Raw genomic sequence first — 22046 nt, 5'->3', positions numbered from 1 at the left:
AGTGTGAGTGTCACACGTATGTAAAAAAAGGGGTGTACTAAAAACCTTGGGTTTCAAGGTCAAAGATTTAGTTTAAATTTTAATTTATTACTTGATTAATGACTGACACAATCTTGATAGGTGTCGACATATTGAAATAGACAAAGCTCGGGCTTCGAGCAATACTAACAATTGTGACATATCAGTATTTACTTGGTTAATTTACCATGGTGATAGAACCGATATTGGGTACGGGCAAAACTGAGGATAAAACTCACTCATTGAATAATAAACCTACCTTCAGAGTTAATCACTCAATTAGATCTTCATTTATTTGAAACAATTCTCTTCTGCTTTTATCTACTTATTAATTAAACTTCAGTCCTTGTATTTTAAACAAGTACCACGCTCAACTACAAAAGATAATACATATTGCGCACGGGCGGCTGCTATACATTTTTATCAGTTTTGTAAGCAGCAGGTTCCTATTTACGAAATCGAAAGCTTTTTCGTATTCAATGAAGCAGGCATAGTATTTGCCATTGCAGCTGATGTTATGCTTGATTGCTTTTTTCAAGTGCAAAACTGCGTCGATTGTGGACAGTTTGCGTCTGAAACCATATTGACTTGATGGTAGAAATTGATTTCGCTCGACCCATATTCGCAAACGCTGGTAAATGATACCCGTAAACAACTTGTACATGCAAGATAACAGACTAATGCCTCTGTAGGATTTTGGTTCTGTTTTGCTCCCTTTGCCTTTGTACAGTGGTTTAATATATGGTAGCTTCCAAATTCGTGGCACATTCTGCTCCGCAAAGCAGAGGTTAAGTAAATGGAATACGTATAGAAGAGAAAGAAGATTGAATTAAGAATCAGATCACATTGTCAAACTGTCCAAATTATTTACAGATTCAGAAAATAAACATTAAAATTAATTGTTTAAGAGTTATATAGAACTTTTGTAAAGGTGTCAAGTTTAAAAAGTGACTACAATGGAATACGTATCTTTGCATCTTTCGCCTTCTTCTTCCTCTTCTTCTTCTTCTTCTTCTTCTTCTTCTTCTTCTTCTTCTTCTTCTTCTTCTTCTTCTTCTTCTTCTTCTTCTTCTTCTTAATCTTCGAATTATGAAAATTCGAAATAGTCAATTTTTGAACACCATGCGACAATTTTTCGCCCCTATCTCTGTTAGGCTGAAATTTTTCAAGATTTTTCTGTACTGTGTTAAAATCTTGCTTTTATTTAGTTAACGCCAGCAACGAAATGTTCGGTCATATAGTACGCTCAGGCAATGTTATTTAAGAGCTTAGTTTATATGCAATGCTTTGATTTTTAAATTGTTATAGTTAATAATTATCTTCTAGATAGCGAGAGTTATGGCAATCAAGTTATGACATGGAACAAGTGGCCCTTGCTGCATTGGGTGAGTCAATTTACACTTTGCTCATTTTCCCACTTGCTAATTTTCATTAAATGTTTTGTTCTGAGTAATTTTTATGTGTTATGTATCTGTTTTCAGATCTCAAGAGAGGTATGTTAGAGAAATGTTTCAGTCATCGAGTCTTATTTTTTCGTCAATATCAGAATCGCTCATAAATTCAATCGTTTAGTTTATATCGCTACGGTGCATGGGCTTTAGTATCTTCCAAAGCCTCGTGGTAATTGATCTGCAACCTTTTCTCCACATGAAGCTGTTGTAAAAAGCTATAGTGCCTATACACAAAGCTATAATTATTGTCCTTCAGTGTTTCAGTAGACACTGGGTTAACCTCTTTTATCCTATATCGTATCCATGTTTGATATGAGCTGCTGAAATAAACGTTAATAATTGTAAATTTTTATAGGGACAGATGGTGCGGCTCCAGCTGCAAATGGAGCTGCGGGTGGAGCAAATAATAATGTCAGCAACGCTTGGGCATCAACACTCGCTGCCACAAAAACTGTCAATACAATCAATAAACGTCGGCCAGTCAAGCAGCAAGCTGCTTCTAGGCCAAGGCGAGCGTTGTTTTGCTTACAACTCAGCAACCCTGTTCGCAGAATATGCATCAAAGTGGTGGAGCTTAAGTAAGTTATCTGGAATATACGTGACACCAGATAGTTTGTTGACTTGCCATTGTGCAATTACCTTCCTGTTATTACATTCTGTATCGATTTGTTTACCTTGTCTTCCATTTTGTCAACACCGTTTGGGGTATTTATTGCCGCTGGACAGAATATATTACAGTGATGTCTACCTGAGTGTTTCAATTCAAAATTAGATTGAAGTTGTCCCTTTCATGCTTTCCTCCTTTCATTAGCAACTTAACGTGCGATAGCCACTGTTAACTAAAAGCGATCAAAGGATTGTGATATTAAGAAAACTATAAAATTATTTTTGAAACGCCTTTTTTCTGTTTCTTCTATTTGAATTTATTCAAGCACCCTGTATAGAAAAATTGGAATCTTTTCTGTTTGTGCCTTCCATTAAATTTAACGTATGCACCCACCCACCCCTCCCCCTCCAGTTACAGAGCACGTGCCATTATATTGTAAACGATGATTTAAATTATGTACAAATATTGCACCTGCAGTTGGGGTGCAAAGAATCTGTTGAGGGCACAAACGGAAAAGACTCAAAAATATTTTATTGTGTCTAACTTCTATTAGTTCACAACTTTGTTTAGATAACAAGCCTTCTTCTTTCTATTTTAGTTTGAGAGAATGTGTTTCTGACATGTTAAGTTTTTTTTACATGTTACAGGCCCTTCGAGTATTTCATCCTGATAGCGATCTTCGCCAACTGCTGTGCCTTAGCTGTCTACACGCCATATCCCAAGGGAGATTCCAACAGTATCAATGAGAGCCTCGTGAGTTATACCAATAAATGACCAATTAAACATACTTTATTGCTAACAAATTCCTTTTTAGTATATGGTATTTGATTTTTGGTTGCTTCATATATTTAAAGAGGATTGATTCTGTTTCTCTCCCAGTACCATTTATTACCCCAAGTTGCAAATTATATGTTGTCTATCAGGCTACCATGTGTAAAAATACAAGTTTGTCTCGCTCAGAAAAGCTATATATCTACCAAGGTGGGGGCAAACTATATAAATCTTTTCAAATTGATGTTGTGTTGTAGTTATGTTGATCAAAATTCAGCTTCAAACTAACTTTGCTGTATTTTCTCTTTCCAATTGAGCAAGTTGTTGAATGTTTAGAGAAACTGATTTGCTATGTTTCTACCGCTCTCCCAGGTGCATTATGCACCCCTCTGGTACTAATCAAGCTCCTGAAAAAATATTAGTTGTATGCTTAACTATTGCTAAAGAAGTATATACCAACTTTTTAAAAACAATCTAGCGTTTATTTAGTAGCGAAATTATTAGAAGACACCCATACATGGAGACCAGCAGGCTTTTTTTCTGAACTTGATTTAAATTTGTGAGACAACCTTGAATCAGCAAAATAAAAAGAAAGGAAGATAAGATTACTCAACAGTTAATTAAAACCAAAACACTCAATGGAACACTATTTATTTGATTATGAGTAATAAAAAAAATATAGTAAATGAGTACGATCATTGAGAAAATTTCAGATGCGATAAGACAAGTCCTGCATTGAGATATTTAAATGGCAGAAATCATGACATCTGATGTTCAAATATTTTAGTAATTCATAACTTTAAATTAATTTAATTCGGAACTTTTTAATTAAGAATTTTGCAAAATATATATATCAGAAATGAAATGGTAGCAAGATCCTGATCTTTGCAAAGGAAAAATTTTGCTGATAAACATGACACGGCGAGTTGACGTTGACTACTACATCAATGGTTTTAAATTTGTGCTTCCACTTTTTCTAGCTTATGAATGTTTTTATATAGGTATTAATTAGTTTTGCAGTGCTCTGCAGCTCGCTAATTGCGTTTTTTGCTACATTTATTCGTAAAATAATTAACACTAGCAATTCTCAAAAGTTATATGGTGTCAATATCATTAAGGAGATATCTCTTTTTGCCCAATGTTAACCTCCTCGGAATTGTTTAGGTTTTTTTATTAATCTATTTTGCTTTCAAAAGCTATACCAGAAATAGGTATTTTTTAATTAGCCTAACTGTGCAACATAGCAACACTTAATTGTAAAATTTCAACATTTTTTAAGTTTCCCTCGAAACTAAGTTTTAAATTCTTTTCTATTTCATAGGAATTATGTCACTGGAATTAAAAGATACTCTGTTTACTTAAACAAATTAATCATTATAAATCTTTGACTGCACTTAGTATTACGCTCTTTAATATTATTTTAGTTTTTTTTTTAAGTAGAAGCAATTGATTATTTTCCCTGTTAGAAAATTTTCTTCTCGAAAACTCTGATATCACAATGCTTCTGCTGTTCATCTCTCTCTCCCTCTCTTTCAATTTGATTTTTAAACTTTTCTAGAATGTTTTGATCGCTTGAGGATCATTTCCATCGTTTCAAAGAAAATATTTTTTGAGAAACATGACAATTGGAATTACGTTGACCAATCAATGTTTTTTTTAAATAGCTTCTCTTTTGCTGGCTAATAAATTTTTTATAAGTATTTATTAGTTTTGCAGTGCTTTGCAGCTCGCTAATTTCTTTTTCGTGAATTTCTTTGGTTTAAACAATGAAGTCGGATTGTAATCTGTGTTATTGGATAATGTTGTTTGCCGTCAAATAACATAAAATTTATTAAAATTAAAGATTCAAGTTTTGAAATTTTTTCTTTTGATACATTGCATATTTAATATGTAACAAGTTTTGCCCTCCTTATGTAGCAGTACTATTCTAAGTTTGTATTAATTGTTTGTTGTGTTAGCTGTCAGCGTTGTCGTTGAAATGGTTTGAAAATAAGGAGTTGCATTGAAATCTTAAAATTTTCCCTTTATTCTTTTTGTTATGCCTATTCAAAGTTTTACGGTCAATAAATTGGAACATTGACATCTTGTTTGTTTGTTTGGCAAAAACTGATAAAGTTACTTAAGATTATTCTGCACCCTATGTAATTACATGTGGAAATTGATCAACACTTTAGTCCTCATTGACCCAGTGCACAAATGAATGCCCTGCCCAAGGAATACGATTTTCAATGAAAAGTATTTGAAGTAAAATTTTATAACTATTTTACTCAAACTTGTAGCCTGCTATTAATGACCTTCTATATTACTCGTTGATTATAAAGCTTATTAGTAGCATCGTCACGATATCGATATCGATAGGATAGGAAATATATCAGTTGCGTATTTGAAGTATTTTTTGCCCAGTTTTTGAACACTATCTTTTTTTTCTGTTTTTAAATGCTCTCGAATGAGAAGCATTTTTGTAAATGTGTGTGTGTCTTTTTATGCAATTTTTTTGCTTGACCGTTTTGCGCTTTTCTTCTAGAATAATCCCTGACTTCTCAATTGACCTTTCCACACAGTTTTTCTTGATTTTTGCGTGATTTCAATTGCTCTCACTCCGAAATAAAATTTGTTGATCAAACAAAACCGATTATTAGAGAGTCGATTAAAGGGTCCTGATAGCCGAGTGGTTAATTCCCCCGTCGAGGTGTTGGAAGCGTACTCACGAGGTTGGGATTCGAATCCTACCTTGGGTTGCTTTTTTTGCACCCTTAAAGAAAATTTTATCTAGGATACAGCCCCTGACTTAAATTGCGCCGCCTCTCATTCAAGAGCAATTTTCCGACGTTTATTGGTTTATGTTTTACAATGCTACAAAAATTTATACAATAGACTTTTTTTCAATCTGTCAGATGTCTTACATATCAAACTTGAGAACTTATTTATTCTATAACTGCTGTTTCTTTTTCAAATAAATTTTTCCAAGCGTTAAAAGGTCAGAAGTATCACAAATTTTGAATGCTGCTGTTCTCGGTCATTCTTCATCGAGCAAGAAATATGATGAAATCTTTTTAAGAATCAATTTTGTTTTGCGAAAACTGTTCAACGGTAACAAATTCGTTTGATCCCGCAAATGATGTGGTTGGGACGAATTTGACGCAAAAAAATATGTCAGAGTAGGATAAAAGTCCGCGCCGCCAGTTAAATTTGGAGGGTCGAAACAATAAGCTTGTGTACACTCTATTAGAAGACTGAATTAGAAAACTCGCGTGGAGATATCAATTAAAAAATTATTGAAAGGGTCACTTATTTTTGAGATCAGAGTCATTGCATTATTCCACAGTATTCAAATTAAAAGTCTTTAACTGGATTATGTTTGTTTACTTTGCTGCAATTTAGTTTTAGCTTTTTTTCGCAACACGGAGGCTCATCTGCATGAAGATGCTTTTGGCCATTTTCAAAATTGTTGCCTGATAAACGCTATATTTACTTCTGAAAAGTGCAATGCCCTGTCTAAAGAATTGTTTCAATTGTTTTCACTTCCACTATCTTGGACAAAAAGGCCGAACTAGACGTTTTTGAATTTTATTATACTAATAAGAACAAGTTTAAAGATTTTGAAAATTCAGCTGACAGTTGTCAAACAGAAATTTGAACTTTGAAAACAATTTTGCCACAAATATTGGTAGGAAGCCAATAATGAACAGGCTTCTGCTTCACTTTTGAGAAATTCAATCAAAATAATGAGAAGCAATAATTTGACGCAGCCAATAATAGAGAACAATGCGCATAAAGTGACGATGCCAAGAGCATGATTTTCAATCACTATTCTCCAAAAAATTAAAAGAAATGACTTGATCTTTAGTTTATTTCTTCTAGTTTTTTAGTTTTTTTTAATAATATCGAATAATATATTGCCCCAAATAGTAAAGATGCGCCTATACTTCTGCGTTTTTTTCTGAAAACTGAAATACAGCATTCATAAATGCTTAGTTTTTTTAGTTTTGATATGAAAACTTCTTATTAGCTTGTAACAGTTCTTCTTGGTTGCTTATAATTTTTTTGTTAAAATTTGTTTTCCATTGTTCAATTTTTCTTAGCCATTAGGTGCAATAACTGATTGAATTTTTCCTACAGCGCATTATTCGCCAATCATTTTTAAAACCATTTTTACTATTTAATAGATTTTTACAGATTGTACACCAGTAAATTTTTTAGTTATAATAAATTTAAATTAACTCCTTAGTTAAACATCTCTTTATGGAATCTTAATTAATCCCATAGTTATAATCATTTGAAATCATGAACAGATCAAATTTTCTTTTCGACACATCGTGAAGTTGCAACCCACACAATCGGGTTTTCATTGGTGCAGTATAATCCTCATGACCAGCCTAATTTTGTTGTTGGGTAGTTAGTTTCAGTCTCCCCGCTCATTGGGTCTCCCCGCTCAAGTTAATGCAATTACTGATTGCATTTTCATTTAATTGTTGACCAGACATGGACACAAAAGTCCTTTATCGTTTAGACCCAAAAACTGTCCAAAACACCAGTAATTTGTTTTTGTTGGAAAAAATTTTCCTTTTTTATCGAACGTTTAAATTTCAAATCAAACCTTTTAACGTGGATTGAACTTTCGGTTATATAAAACACTGGTTTTATGAATATTTTGTAAAACTTTACTGACCGTTAAGAACTTCCGTAGCCAACAAAACGTGACAAAACTTTGTGATGTTTATTTTCAATGGTGGTAATTTTTTTCTTGATATTTAATTGACTTTCATAACTTTCTGACTTTTCCTAACCCTATGTGATTAAAGCACAGCTAAGTCAGTCGTCAAATGTCGCTCATTTGATAGAGCATGTTTTTTTCAACGATAGAATGTTCCAAATAGTGTGGTATAAAGAAATACTAACTTAAAAAGTGCATATTGCTTCAGCAAGGCACAAATCTGACGATAGCTGCGCGACGAAGATTTTTGCGAAGCTGTTTCAAATCGGCTACCTGACAACGGTTTTTTAATATAAACTGTGAGGGTTTCTGGATGGATGTTTTGATTGTTTTGCCATCTTAATACGATTGTATGATTGAATTGATTAGCAGGCTGCATTGTTCAATTGTGAATAGACGTGAGGTTATCCGGTTGCTTTCTTTTTAGCCCAACTGAAAGCTTCATATAACAATGCACAAGCAGCTTTCTATGTTTTATTGTTTATTTCTATCAAATGTAGCACCAGTCACAAATATCCTACCCCTAGCTTTGCCTTTTCCTTTCTCTTTCGCCGTTTAAATTAGCACTGCGTGGTTAAAGTTAAAGCTAGTTAAGCCCCTGCTTTCCTAACCAACATTTTGGTCCCAGTTTACCCTGTGCAAAATCTCTCGAACTAAGTCTTTGAATTATTCATGTTCCCTGCGTTCCCCTCGTCCGCACTTGTGTGATTTCTTAAATTGCTCATACGTAATTTAAATGCTCCATTTTGGTAGTGTCATTTTTGGTGTCTGTTTTTTTTCACTCCTATAGTGTTTTTACCTCTCTTTTTCTTTCGCTGCTTCTTTTGTGCTCTAAGTCTAACTGAGACGAAATAGCTACACATTTGCTTCCCATTCTGTGGAATTAAGAGCATAAGGAAAAAATTTGAGGACATGCCAAGCTAGATGGTCGGGGGTTTACGCGTGGTGTTTGTAGCTATTGTTAACAGGAGCGACGTTTGTCGCTTTTATGAGTGGTGGTATTTGAGTTGTGTTGTGTTGTGGTTGTGGTGTTCTACTGGCAGACATACGGCAGGCATGTCTTAGTTAGCTGTATTAAAATAGTAGCGACGTTGGAAATAAAGAGAGAGCAGTAATTTGTGTTCTATTTTTGTATCTTCATATGAAGACTGGGAAATCAAAATGCATTGTATAAGCTACGCAGCACTGTATGAGGGAGGTATGGAGTTATGGTTAGTTAGTATGGAATAATATTGCTGCTATTTGGGAAAAGGTAGTGGTGGAAAAATGCTCTGCTGTTGTATTTATTATTACTATCGCGTGTGAGAAGTAAGCTTAGCTTGTAGTAGTAGTAGTAGTAGTAGTAGTCTTAGTAGTATTGGTAGAAGGAAGTATTGGTTGGTGTTTGCTATTCCGTCCTAGTATTTGTTGGAGTTTATTCCATTTTACTCTCTCTGGCTGTTCTCTAGTGAAGCGTGGCTTGTTTTCATAATCATGCGTACTAGGAAGCAGTTAGTAAAACGATTGAGAGAGGAGAGAGAAGGATAGGGTATACAATACAGTCATGGAAAAGTAGGGAATATTGTTTGGCTGGTGGTGGTGGTGGTGATATTGGTTTGAATATACTATGACACGTCAGGGTATTCGTAACAGAGGATATGTATCGTACCGTATATCGGGGTTAGAGTGAGTTAAGGGGGGGGGGTTGTTGTTTTTGTTTGGTTATGGGGTTGAATTGTTAATATTGGCGATATTGGCTGGTGTGTGTTTGAATCGATTTTTAGCGAAGACGATATTTTGCATAGAGTGAGGTGGTATTGAAGAGAGAACTAGAATGAGAGTTCAGAATTGATTCATAGCCATTCTTGACAAATAATCGAGATGAGTGCTAGGATTATGAGGAACAATCAAACATCTCGCCACTTTTGTTCTCCTGCAATTAGTGTACTACTTTAGCACCAGAATTTTACGTCCCCCTCAAGACGTCCTACCCTTCTTCATTGCCCGACCCCCCACTACCCCCATCACCTCCTTCTTTGTTTTTTTAACAAAAAGAATGCTACTCTATATAAAGAACAGCTATATTTTGGAGACTGTTAAACTTGTGAATAATAATTAGCAATTAACCTTGTTATTATCGAATTTTTAACCCATTTTTTCCGTATTTGAGAAGAATTGCGAATGATATTTAGAATAATCGATTTAGAGGCAGATCTGTGTTAAGTACCACGATTATGCAAATCATGTCCGTCTTGAACTTCTACCATAGCATTGTGCGCCATTTTAGCCCAAAAGGAGTAATAATGAATCAGTTCAGAGGGTTTTCGGCTAGGGTTAAGATGGATCTTCTGGGATTGAATTTGACGTGCACATTGTCTACCAAATGGTGTGTATGTGAATATGGTGATTGCTGGTCGCGTTTTATTATTTTTATTAAACGGTGCTACTACGCACATATATCAGTTGTAGCTGTGGCAGTGATTGCCGAATTGGCCGACAGTGGGTTTAGCCGACAACCCAAAACTAAGAATTTAAGCCGACAACCCGACCGCACACCAATTGTATTGACCGGACGAACTAGTGATATTTTGACCAATTCGATTTTTGACCGATCAGAATTAAGCGTCGGCTGAATTTCTCATTTTTCCTTGTCGTCTAAACCGCCCTGTCGGCCAATATTCCCAGCACCGGCTGGGGTGGTGGTGGTGGTGGTTCTGGCCTTTTCTACCTTTACCATGAAATGCTGGCTGGCCTTATGTTCTATTTATGGCCCCTTTTCCTACGCATATAAAAACAATTTATACATGTGCACATATATAGATACACATACACACGTATATTGTTACATACACTAACTATTTATACATTCTTATAGCTCTGTGCGCTCGTGCGGCTAAACCGTCCTCCAACCTCTCTAGTTTACCAATTCCATTCTCTCTCTCTCTCTCTCTCTTTCGTTCCCTATTTTTTGTATTTCATTCCCACTTCCACTATAGTGCCTTATGCTTGTGTATGTTATGTGCATGTAGTTTGTATGTATGTCTTTATGTACGTATGTATGGATCTCTCAACACGTGCATTTTTGAATGAGTCTGGTCTTTTGAATTTCAACTCAGTTAGCCACCATGCTTAGAGTCGACATCTTGCAATCGTCTGTTTTTGGGACATTTTCAACTGCTGTTTGTTGAGCTGACACACGACGGGGGTTCTAATTTGTTTCTCATTTCAATTTTATTTTGCAACTCTTGCTACGTTTCAGCTATATAAGTATTTGATCCTGACTAGAAAGCAATTTGCAAAATTTTCCCCGGGAGTTAATTTCGTTTTTCGCTGGTCTTTAATTATGAAATCGGCGCTTCTCAGTTTCTCGGCCAAATGGATTTTCTGTCAATCGTGGACATGTAGTTTTGAAAGAGGGGGTTAGAGAATTTGAGGAAGCGTGAAAAAATTGATAAGCGAGTGAAAAGTGAATGAAAGATTGCATTGAAAGTGTATAATATCTTGACATACCTTCAAAGCACCTTTTGATTGATCGAATCGATTTGTTCATTTCTCCATCACATGCCTATCTCTGCCTGTTAAGTTGTAGATAGCAAAAAAAATAAGTGCATCTATCTAAATGAACAAATGCATGCGTCAATGAAATGTACTATCAATCATTTTGTGGGATCAGTTTGGCAAAAAAGGCCTTCTTTAGTTTACTTTTGACGGTTTTGTCTACCATTTTGAAAGGAAAAAGACTTAATGAAAGACAAACATTGTCAGCGTCTGTGACTGTTTTGAGCTTGCTAGAAGTAAGCTCATGCAATTGAATGGCATAATGTTGCATTCGTTTTTAAAGCCATTAGATAATTCCCAGTCAATTATTTGGTTTGGTAAACACGTTTGAATGTAAACAATCATTTGTTACTGCCTACTGCATACTGAGGTTTTTCGCGTTTCTAAAAGCACTAATTGTGAACTCGTGAATATTACTACACGGTTGTTATCGCCATCGAGAAGTTATTGAAGTCCCAGGTTGAGGTGTTGAAGAACTTCTGGAGGGCGATAACAACCATGTGTTAATTAATATTTGTTTCGACCTCATATAATGAGGGAAGTAACTCTATTCTAGCCTGGTTTTTTTTTGTCGAACCCCTAAATATTCAATGGAGAAAGACACGAATAATATCATTCGGAAGCGCCTGTATTTGCATTTTCCAAATTATTGTTTTCGACTTATAAAATCTACGCCTGCTTTTCTCATTTGCAAAATCGCGACAAAACTCATTGAGTTGCCCCGTAAACTTTTTCTTTTTTTTCGACCCAACTTTCTTTAATAATATTATGCGCAAACGCTCATTGCCTCCTTGTTTTCATCAGTTGGGAGTTTGCATCTGTCTCGGTTGGGAGTTGATTTTTTATTTCTTTGATAGAATTTGTTTTTATCACAATAAGAGATGGCTAAAATTGGTTGGTTGGAAGGCAGTTTTCGATAATACTTGTGCTTTTGTCTAGTCTTTTGTTTATTTATTGAACATTATTTTGGTTCATTTCCAGTTAAAATTTTTCACAGTTTTAGATTTTTTGCATTCCAACAAAGCGAGAAACGTGATAAATTTCAAGTTGTTGTATTCTTTTAGGATTTTGCTTTTTATTTACGTTTTGACAGTCCTCTTTCATTAACTGTAAATCGTATATCTACAAATTAACATTTGTTCTCTTGATGTTTTGATATTTGGTTCTTATACTGTCGACAAGAGCTCTAAAATTTGCGCAACTGGTTTGGACCTTTGCAAAAGCATTTTGAATAGAAGCAAAGCGGTGACAAAAATCAAAGCTGTTGTATTGTGCAGGTTGATTTCAAAAATTAGTATAAATTTTTCAATAGGGGCAAAATTCTGGGGGGCTGCAAAAAATATAACACATACTGATGCCATTTTTGTACAAAATTTATGTTCTTCAAAACGTATTAATCTTTTTTCAGCAACTTTGCTCTAAGCAGTTTATATGGCGCGGAACAAGGTGATTCATTTGGCCCACTTCTGTTGTAACTAGTTATGTAGCCAATAATGATTGAAATTGACAAAACTTATGACCTATGACACTGTCATGATAGCAGTCATCGAAAAAGAGTTGTGCGAAGCCTTAAGACTATTTATCAAAGTAAGCGTATGTGCCGTGGATATTTACAAGTTTTCAAAGCAGCAGTCTAGTCTCCAATTACAAGCAAAACTGATGGTTGCAGTATCTCATTAGAGTGAGACATTGGGCTTGATTTTTATAGTAGAATGAAATTAAACGGAGATATACGTCTTCTTCATCACTTAAGAATTTGATCTATTTAAAAATGAACTGAATATTTATGGGGAAGGTTGGAGGGGCTTGCTTGTTTGATGTTTGATGGATGTAATTTGCCTCAGACAGACTATTTAACAACTTTAACGGAAAACAACTCAAGCAGTGCTGCCCGTTTGTAGTTTCAGCTCAGCTTCTACTACGTTTGAACAAAGCTGCTGCTTTTAAAGGCTATTATGCTTCTCTTTCATGATATATTACTTCTCTTATGATCTCAATGGTCATTTTTTCAGAAGCTACTGAACGCATGTCCAGCTATGTTTCTTTTGTCTTTGATTCTTTCTGGTCTAAGTTTGCTTAAATAATTTCGTTGCCGTTTTTGCTGCAAAAATTAATGTTATGATTGACAAAAAATTGGAATAAAAATGCCTCGCATTCTGTGACATTTGAAAATCTCCGGCATTTATTTGAAAATTAATGATTTTTTTTCATTGATGTGTCGACAGTGTTTTCTCTATGTATATATCTAAAAGCCTGTCTTTTAGTTTAAATCTTGATTTGTTCTCGTAATAATAAAGATGTTAATGTGTTGATTTCGTTACATAATGTGATTATTTTGCGGACATAATGTACTGTAAGATTGGTCTTTCGCAGAATTTTATATAGCAATTAATGAAAACGATGTAGGCACATCCTTTCAGAAAACGAAAGACAAAATGTCCAGCTGCTGTAATAAATAATTTCAATTTTAGGGAACCTTTGAATTTTCTTGCATTTATTGATAATGCCTGCTACACAAATGCCTGAGACTACTAATACAACCTGGGAAAAATAATTATATAATGGAGACGGCAGATTAATTGAACAACTGATTGAGATGTCCAAGCGCCTGACGCATTTCCATTTAGTGAGCTAAAGTATCCAAAAAATCTTAAATCGACAATTGCGAAACATTAGATTGGGTAATGAAATGGTGTCCGGTTTTAAAAATAATGGAGAGATATTGTAATTTTTCTTTCACAATGTTGTGAATGGAAAATTAGATGAAGAGATTCTGTGAACAGAAAATTCTGTGCAGAATCTCTTCAAATTTTTTGTTCACGGAATCTCTTCACGTGCTTTTTAACTTAGAGTTGTAGTTATGTATGTTTCTAGCTGCCCGAAAATTTCTACATTGTTTTGTGTTTGTGTTTTAGGAAATAGTGGAGTACGTGTTTCTGGTGATTTTCACAGTGGAATGTTTCATGAAGATCATAGCCTATGGTCTTTTCATGCACCAGGGGGCATACCTGCGCAACGGATGGAATTTGCTAGATTTCGTCATCGTCATCATCGGGTTAGTCTATTTAGGACCACATGTTGTCAAATCACAGAAGGATACCCGTTTGATATTCCACAGGCTGACAATGATCCGCTTAGGGTTTCGAACCTATGTCTTGCGCAGAGTATTCAAATATCTTGGTAGAGGTTGTGTCCTATAAAGTTGCATTGACGTTTGGACGTTCGAAAATCACTAGATTGATGCAAGTGAGTCATTTTTAATGAAATGCTCATTTCCATTTATGTTTTTCTAAGCGCACCTTTTCAACATAATGAATGAATGCGTTCCTTCATCATGTTGAAAAAAACACTAAAAGTTTTGGGTAAATTTTGCTGAAAATAGCTGAATTTAAATTCTGAAATTTCCTTTTATGCTTTTTTTAAATAATTATTGAACACATTTGAACCTTTGTCTTTGTCAGATTATACGAAACTTAACTATAATTTATTGTTTACGGTAAATGCACGTGGACATGTTAAGATAAAAATTTATCTGATCAATGCTTCTGGCGAGGTTCATTTGTTTCTGCCCATGAACATTACTTGAACTGGCTGTTACCTGAATTGAGTTTAGGTATCTTTACCCCAACGTTTTTTAGTGGAAACTTTTATATTTGGACTTGGTTGTTTTCTCGTATTGTAGTCGTACGACAGCCTAAACACATGACTGAAAAGTTAACATTTCTGATTTACCAATCGATTTATTCTCATTAATTATTAATTGCAGTCAAACGAAGTTTGTAGCAATTATGTAAGTCCTGCTGTCTTTTAATGCGATTTTTGCTTGACCGATTTTTCGTCTGACGCTTTTAATTTTAAAAAACGGGATAACAGGCAAAGCCTAGAGGGCATTAAGCAGCTAAGCAGCTCTATTAGAGCTTTGCGTTTTTTTAATCAACACCTGTTGCGATAATAGCAGTTAAATAAACTGCCAGTGTAATAAATTTATTGCCCGATCACAAACTCTTAGTCTAATAATGGGAACAGTTTGATAAAGTTGTCTGAAGAAAACAAACATGATCGCAACAGCTGTTGATTAAAAAAAATTACCACACGGATGTTATCGTCCTCGAAGTTATCTTAACACCTCGGCTTCGCCTCGGAGTTTGATAACTTCTCGGTGGCGATAACAACCGTGTGGTAATATTCATTAGTTTCCAAATATGCGTTTCACCCAAACTGTTTCGAGAAGTAATGTAAACTCATGGTGTGAAGTGTGGTTCTTAAGTTTTGAACCCACCCCCCTCAATCACCCCACTACCTCCGCCCAGCGTCCACCCTCCTCCATCTGGCTTTTTAGAGTTTTGTTATATATGCCTTATTTTCGACTGTCTAAAAAGCATGAAATTGATTGATGTCGTCCGTTGTTTAAACCTTGTTGAAAAACAAAGGTATTCTCTGTTGCATCGCTAATGAAAAAATTTCTACAAAAATACGACAAAATTTTTAACAGGTGTGTGCGTGTGAATTTTTTGTGGATAAAGGGTTCCTATTTTTATTAATTTTATAGTAAGTTTTTTGCGTTTTCATAGCAGCGATTAGCTCGCGCAATTCTTTTTCTTAAATAAAAGTTTTGCAATGCATTTTAGCTGTTAACACTTAGGCCTTAATTAAGTTTTTTTTCCTTAAAACTATTTGCTCCACAAGACTCAGGCACAATTTAAGCAAATTGACATTTGCAAAAATTTTAAATCCCTAACCCTCAAACATTCGATATCTGGGAATTCGATTTACTTCACTCTTGCGGCTTTTTAGAACTTTCAAGTCATATTTTTTTTTCAGTAACTGAATTTTTATCTCAATTATTTTTTTTTCTTACCAGATCGTTGGGTTTCATTTTGAGCATCGAACTTTGTTGCTACTCTTATGCCATCTATATATCGAAGTTAATCATATGAACTTTTGTTGTTGTTTTGTAGCTGCTTTGCAACGTTTACTCTGCTGTGAAATCTTTGATTGCATAATCTTTATGCACACAAAACTATGCATCGAAATGCCTTCAAGCTTTGGAATTTGAGAAAAGTTCATGTTAGGGAACTAATTTATTCTGAGCGAATTGAGTTGAATCATTTACGTTGAAAAATTAAACAACAAGTTCAATGAGTTGCTTCGTTGGTGTTTTTGAAAACCTATAAGTCCGTTTTGCTTACTAATGAACTGTCTATCTTTCTCTCTCTCTCTCTCTCTCTCTCTCTCTCTCTCTTCATCTCCTTTAGTTAGTAAGTTTTGATCTTACGATGAAGCTTAAACTGATGCCACAATTTAAGAGAGCATAGTCAGAATCTCGCAGTGTAAACCAGTTGGGTCAGTGACGAGCACAGGATTTCAATCAGTTAAGATTTTGGGGTCACAGCCCATCTAGGTCCCGATATTTGCTCTCACTATAATGGTGTTGACATAGAATCAACATAGACAGCTCGTAGCTGCCCTGATCGGTTATGGATCTAGCATAACGTGAAAAATTAAAGAGTGTGATATTGTATACACTCTAGTAAGTAAGTTGTGATCATAAGATTCAGCTTGAAATGATAGTTCAATATAAGAGAGCCTAGTGAGACTCTTACAGTGCAGATCAGTTGACTCCGTGGAGATCACATTATTGCACTTAATTAATAGATTATAAGGTCCCAAACTTTACTCTCACTATGATGGTGATAAGATAGAACCAACAAAACAAGCTCGTAGTTGCACTAATATCTCTTGCATCTTTCTCACTCTCGGGATCAAACTAATTGCGACCAAACTTGTCATCAGCCGAAATTTCCAGCATAGTCCTGTTGGTCTTTTTAGTATGACTTATTTGTTAATTGCTCTCGAATGAGAACCAATTATGGTAAACTTGTTTGTCTTTTTTGCAGAATTTTCGCTCAAACGTTTTTGCGCTATTCTTTTAGAATAACCTTTGACTTTTCAAATGACTTTTTAACGCACTTCTTCTTGATTTTTGAGTGATTTCAATTGCTCTCACTCCCCAATAAAGTTTGTTGTCCAAATAAAACGAGTGTTTGACAGACGATGAAAAGGCCCTGATAGCCGAATGGTTAATGCCTCCGACGAGGTGACGGAATCGGACTTAGGAGGTCGGGCTTCGAACCCTACTTTCGGCAGAAGTTTTCGCACCCATAAAGAAAAATTGATCTAGGCTGCAGCCCCTGAATTAAATGGCCCACCTATCACGACAGCAATTTCCCCGATGTTAGTCGGCTTATGTTTGTGATTTGACTTTTTGTACTTTGCAGTGAGGTGAACTTGTAAATGCTGAGAGAATTAAGCAGGTGTAGTTTTCCTATTGCCTCACTATTGCCTCCCTTGTTCATCAAAATTGCTAAGGTGACAAAGTTTCATGGTTTAAATGTCAATTTTTGAGAAATGTGGCTCCTCCACCTCACTGGTGAGACAAACACACTATGCTTAAGCTACCAAAGACAGCTCACATCAGTCGTCCGATAGCAACGTGTCAGTCGGTTATGTTCAAAAATTTGTTCATCTACTTTTTACTTTTCATCCATTTATTTTAATTATCATCACCTAGCCGTATTGTGGTAGCTCTGTTACGAAATAGTTTTTGAGGAACATTTTTGTAGCCTCATTATTATGGGCATTTGGAAAACTACAAAACTGAACCAATTAATATGCACGCAAAATGTACAAAAATCTTATCTTTACCGCGGTTTTTTACCGTCCATTCTGTTGTGCATCAATGAAGGTCTAAATTTATCTCGGCTCAGGATAGTGACTCAATTAGTTCGACCGCATTCAGGATAGCAATATATTTTAAAAAAGAGACGGGATCGTACCATTTTTATATTATATATGTAAGTTTTTGGTTTTTAGAGCTTAAATGACACTGCATTTTGAGACTAAGACAAGCTTTGAGTGTGGAGAAGATACTAAATAAGTTGTGCATAATTATACTTGTGGCCAACTTATTGGAAAACAAACGGTGCTGTTATTTATTACTACTTCAACATTTATAATTCCGAAGCTGGATCACTTTTTTGCTACTTATACAGTCTACAGTGAGTCTTCTTCAAGGCTTCTTGTGTGTTTTGTTTACACAACTGTTCTTCAAACTACCACTTTTAGTTCAGGTCCATTCCATTCACTACTTAAGCTATTAAAGGATTCCTTGCATTTTGTTATGCCATCTTGCTCTGCAATATGCATACAAAATATTTGTCCAAACCTATTCAAATTTTCCCTTGAGATGTACGACCAAGTGCATCTTAACCGTGTGAATTATTTATGTTTTCACATTAGCCATGCTCCACAAATAAAAGCTTTGAAGCGTAGGCGCAGAGAGCTTGAAATGTTTTTTTTTTCAAACTCAAAATGTTTTTTTTTCAGCGCATCCAGTTGAATGATTTAGTTTTTAATGTTTGATTAATATTCACTTCATGCTGCATCGGATGAGCATGTTATAGATTTTGTAAACGAATTTGACAAAATTTTGATGGATGCAATAATTTTTCTTCAAATTATTATGCACACAGTTTAGTTTTGTATCAGAGGTTTTTCTGTTTAGATAAAGACTAGAACAGATGTGTTATTTTTGTAGAATCTTGAAATATTTGAAGTATACATCAGTTAGTGATGTAATACATTTCGAAAGCATACCATTTAAGTAGAATCTTATGCGCATTTGATATTTTTTATAGTCATTTTTCCATATCTGAGTGTAGAAATTTATCCTTTCTAACAATTGCTTCAAATTTGGTTATTTCAATAACTTTCTTCTTTAAGCTTACGTTATTTGATAAAGTCTTTTGGTAAATTTTTGCTTTAAAATTGTTATTTCTATAAGGCTGTCTAATCTTTGAACTGATTGGTATAATTTTTATTGAAAATTTATATCAATCATTTTTTATTAATCAATCATGAAAAGAAGTGGCTGATTTTTTTATGTCTATATTTTTAATCTGTCTGTACTTCTGCAGCCTTCAAAGGGCGAGCGTTAAGTACTTCGTTTTGTGACTTTATGCCTATTTATATTTCTATTTAATCCGACAGGCGCTCAGATAATCCGCTATTCAAATTTCTGAAGCCATTCTTTTACATAACAGCAGCTATGTTAGGCAGACATCATTAAAAATAAGGAACTCTTCACGTTAAACTACGGAAAAATGAAACAGAGAATAAAAGAACTGAAAGAGTCCTCGATAGGTTCAAATGTTAAAAAAATATATGGTATTGATTGGTATTGTGCCGTCAAGAAGAATATCAGTTTGGCCTAATTGTATTTTTTTTCAATACAACTATATCTCTTTTAACTGTGTTGACAGTATCATGTTTTTTTTGTATTGAGACGACTCCAAAATACGAGTGAAATTTCGTTGTGAGACGAGTTAACATTTATTTTTCAGATTTTGTAGTTTTGTATGTAGTGCGAGACACTAGGCTTTAAGAGACGAGACGTCAATTAAGAGTTGGTACCTTTACTGGTTTTGTTAGTAAATGAGTTTTCCCATTAGGCTACGTACACCGCAAAAACAGTTCGTAAAAAACTTTCAAGATAGTAAATTTATCTATGAAAATAATTATTTTTCTTTCAACAATTTTGCTTAGACAGTTCGATGGGCTTTTTATATGCTTTGCAATTATACCATTGCCGACCAATTAATCTGTTTGATAAAAGTTTTTATATAGATTAAAAAAATGCCAATGAGTATCAGTGACATCAATTTTGTCGTGAAGTGTCGCCTTATGGACAAAAATTTTTACTGTTTCAGCTGTTTTTACTGTTTCCTTTAGAAATCGGCTGAAGAGAACAGTCTGTTAATGTATACACTTTGGGCGGATGTTGGTTGCTGTTTTAAGCCAGCAGGTGGCATCGCTTTACCTCTTTGTCCTCTTGTCACGTTTCCATCAAAGCCCCATAATTGTCCAATTTGTTATAGATGGTGGTCCCTGTAGCTATGCAAAAAGGCTGCCGCCTCCAATTAAGTACGTCCCTTCGATCCCATTTCGGACACTTGAGTAAAGAAAATTTAATTCAATTTTTTTGTTGCTTTCATCACTTTCAGTCCTTGCAGAAGAGCTTTCAAAATAAATGAGGACCAACAAATACACCAAAAATTGACTGATCGATCTCTGATTGCGGATTATGAACAAAAAATTCTTAAGCTTTCAAAATGTCAAGCCTTGTATTTAAAAAAAACTTTAGTGTCGTGCTGTTCTGGATTAGGTATTTATTTAGTTGATAAAAAATGCAGTTATAACTACTTGAAACAATAATAAAATTAAAATGTTATGTGTTTTTTTCTACCCTTGTTTCAGAACAATATAAATAACGGTACAATTGTTGATAGTTTTGTGCTATTCAGACGGGAAAACAATGCAGTCAAGAAATAAGGCAGTGTTTGCTACACAAAGATGCTTTTGCTTTGAGACCCGTTTTTCTTGGAGTTTCGATTATTTTCAAAGTTTATTGCTTAGAAGTTTTCTCCAACTGAACTTAAATAGTGACAAAATTGTTGAACTGATGTTTTTCAAACAAAGTTGTGCAAAATATTTTTGCGACTTCAGTTGTACTTTTGCCATTAAGTAGGATTTTCCGGAAACAATTGCAGTAAATTTTGACGAGTGAGACATTTTCACGGCCGTCTTTGTGGAAAATGTGCATTTTTTTCTTGAAGTATGAGCAAAAGATGTAAATGAGAAACGACGCATTACCATATGTACAAATTTTCAATTTTTTTCAAATGGAGAAACTTGTGCTGTACCCACTTTTTTGTTTAGAGACTTTTTTATTGCATCTCAGACTAACATATAGATGGTGTTGAAGCACTGTGTTTGCACTTATTACACTGCTTAAAAATTCAAAGTTCAATTCCTAGGCATATTTTTTCGGCCAACTGAAAGAAAATCTGCACTTGGATTATCCATTCTGAATGCGTTATACGTATTATTTTTTGAAATACGCAAACAGATTTCCCACTAAGAGTAAATTCTAAAATGGCTCAATATCGTTCGCTAAGCATAATACTTCTTGATTTTTAGAACGAATTGAATCGGTGACCGATCTTAGGCTAAGACTTGTCAAAAAGATGTCGCTAGATTTGCCATTTTGATGCTGTTTGCTCATGCTTTTAACGTCATAATATTAAAACGCCTTTTTTTCCTTAAAGTTATGATACAGGGGCTCACTATAGATTAAACACTTGTGGGTTATGGCAATTGAATAATTGTGAGTTTTGACAAAAAAATTTCATTTCAGTCCTATCTAACTGGTTTAATTAAATTTTTGATGTTTTTCTTTTAAAAAGGCAAATTGGTGTGTAAATATCTCAAATATATCTTTGCTTAGTCTCTAAGGAAATTGTCTGTAGATATACCTTAAAGTAATGCACTAGTTCATTTTGTCTCATTTCTTGCAGCAGTACAGAAACGACTGTTTTTGGAGGCAGAAAAGAGTCTTTTTGTCGGAAGGTTGAAATTAGTAGTTTTTCTAAATGTTTATTATTCGCATTTTGTGCTTTTTTTAGTAGACTTGAATAGGCTCTTAAGAGTTTTTTCCTTGCTAAAGGATTTTTTGATAGAAAAATAAATGACATGAAAATAAGATTGCTGAAATTAATATAAGAATAATGGATTTGTTTTCAGGTTTTTAGCATTTGTTTTAATCAAATAAATTTGTTTCTGTAATTATCGGTACTTGTTCGTCTAATAGCTTTGCAAATGCCTGCTGAACACAGGCTGCTGTAGAGCTGTAGCAACAACAACAGTTAAAATTTGTTCTTGTGAGCATCACAGTGGCTTGCGGTTTGCAAAGGAACTTACAAGATTTTAGCAGTTAGAAATAGGGGTTGTGTCTCACTTTTCACAATCCGGGTTTTTTGGTGGGGATTGATCGAACTATTTGATTTAAAGTTTAGATTTAATGCTCGGAAATTGAGTTTTGATGCGTCAC

The 22046-nt window shown here is 34.6% G+C and overlaps 1 protein-coding gene across 18 annotated transcripts in view; it reads left to right on the top strand.

Moving 5' to 3' along the window:
* Positions 1–1221: 1221 nt before the first annotated feature.
* LOC142336413 (muscle calcium channel subunit alpha-1-like) overlaps positions 1222–22046 on the top strand; it is a 140777-nt gene continuing 119952 nt past the window's right edge. For 17 of the 18 annotated variants that reach the window (XM_075385235.1, XM_075385232.1, XM_075385227.1 and 14 more), the window contains exons 1-5: positions 1222–1403; positions 1500–1511; positions 1825–2047; positions 2724–2829; positions 14014–14153. In XM_075385235.1, the coding sequence (XP_075241350.1) occupies positions 1376–1403; positions 1500–1511; positions 1825–2047; positions 2724–2829; positions 14014–14153 (509 nt within the window). In that variant the 5' untranslated portion in view covers positions 1222–1375. The remainder of the gene's footprint in view (positions 1404–1499; positions 1512–1824; positions 2048–2723; positions 2830–14013; positions 14154–22046) is intronic. The other variant, XM_075385221.1, reaches the window with a different exon arrangement.

This window comes from Convolutriloba macropyga, chromosome 3 (genome assembly GCF_964194025.1).
Source record: "Convolutriloba macropyga chromosome 3, txConMacr16.3, whole genome shotgun sequence".
Taxonomy (NCBI): Eukaryota; Metazoa; Xenacoelomorpha; order Acoela; family Convolutidae; genus Convolutriloba; species Convolutriloba macropyga.
This window is presented reverse-complemented; position numbering and strand designations above follow the sequence as displayed.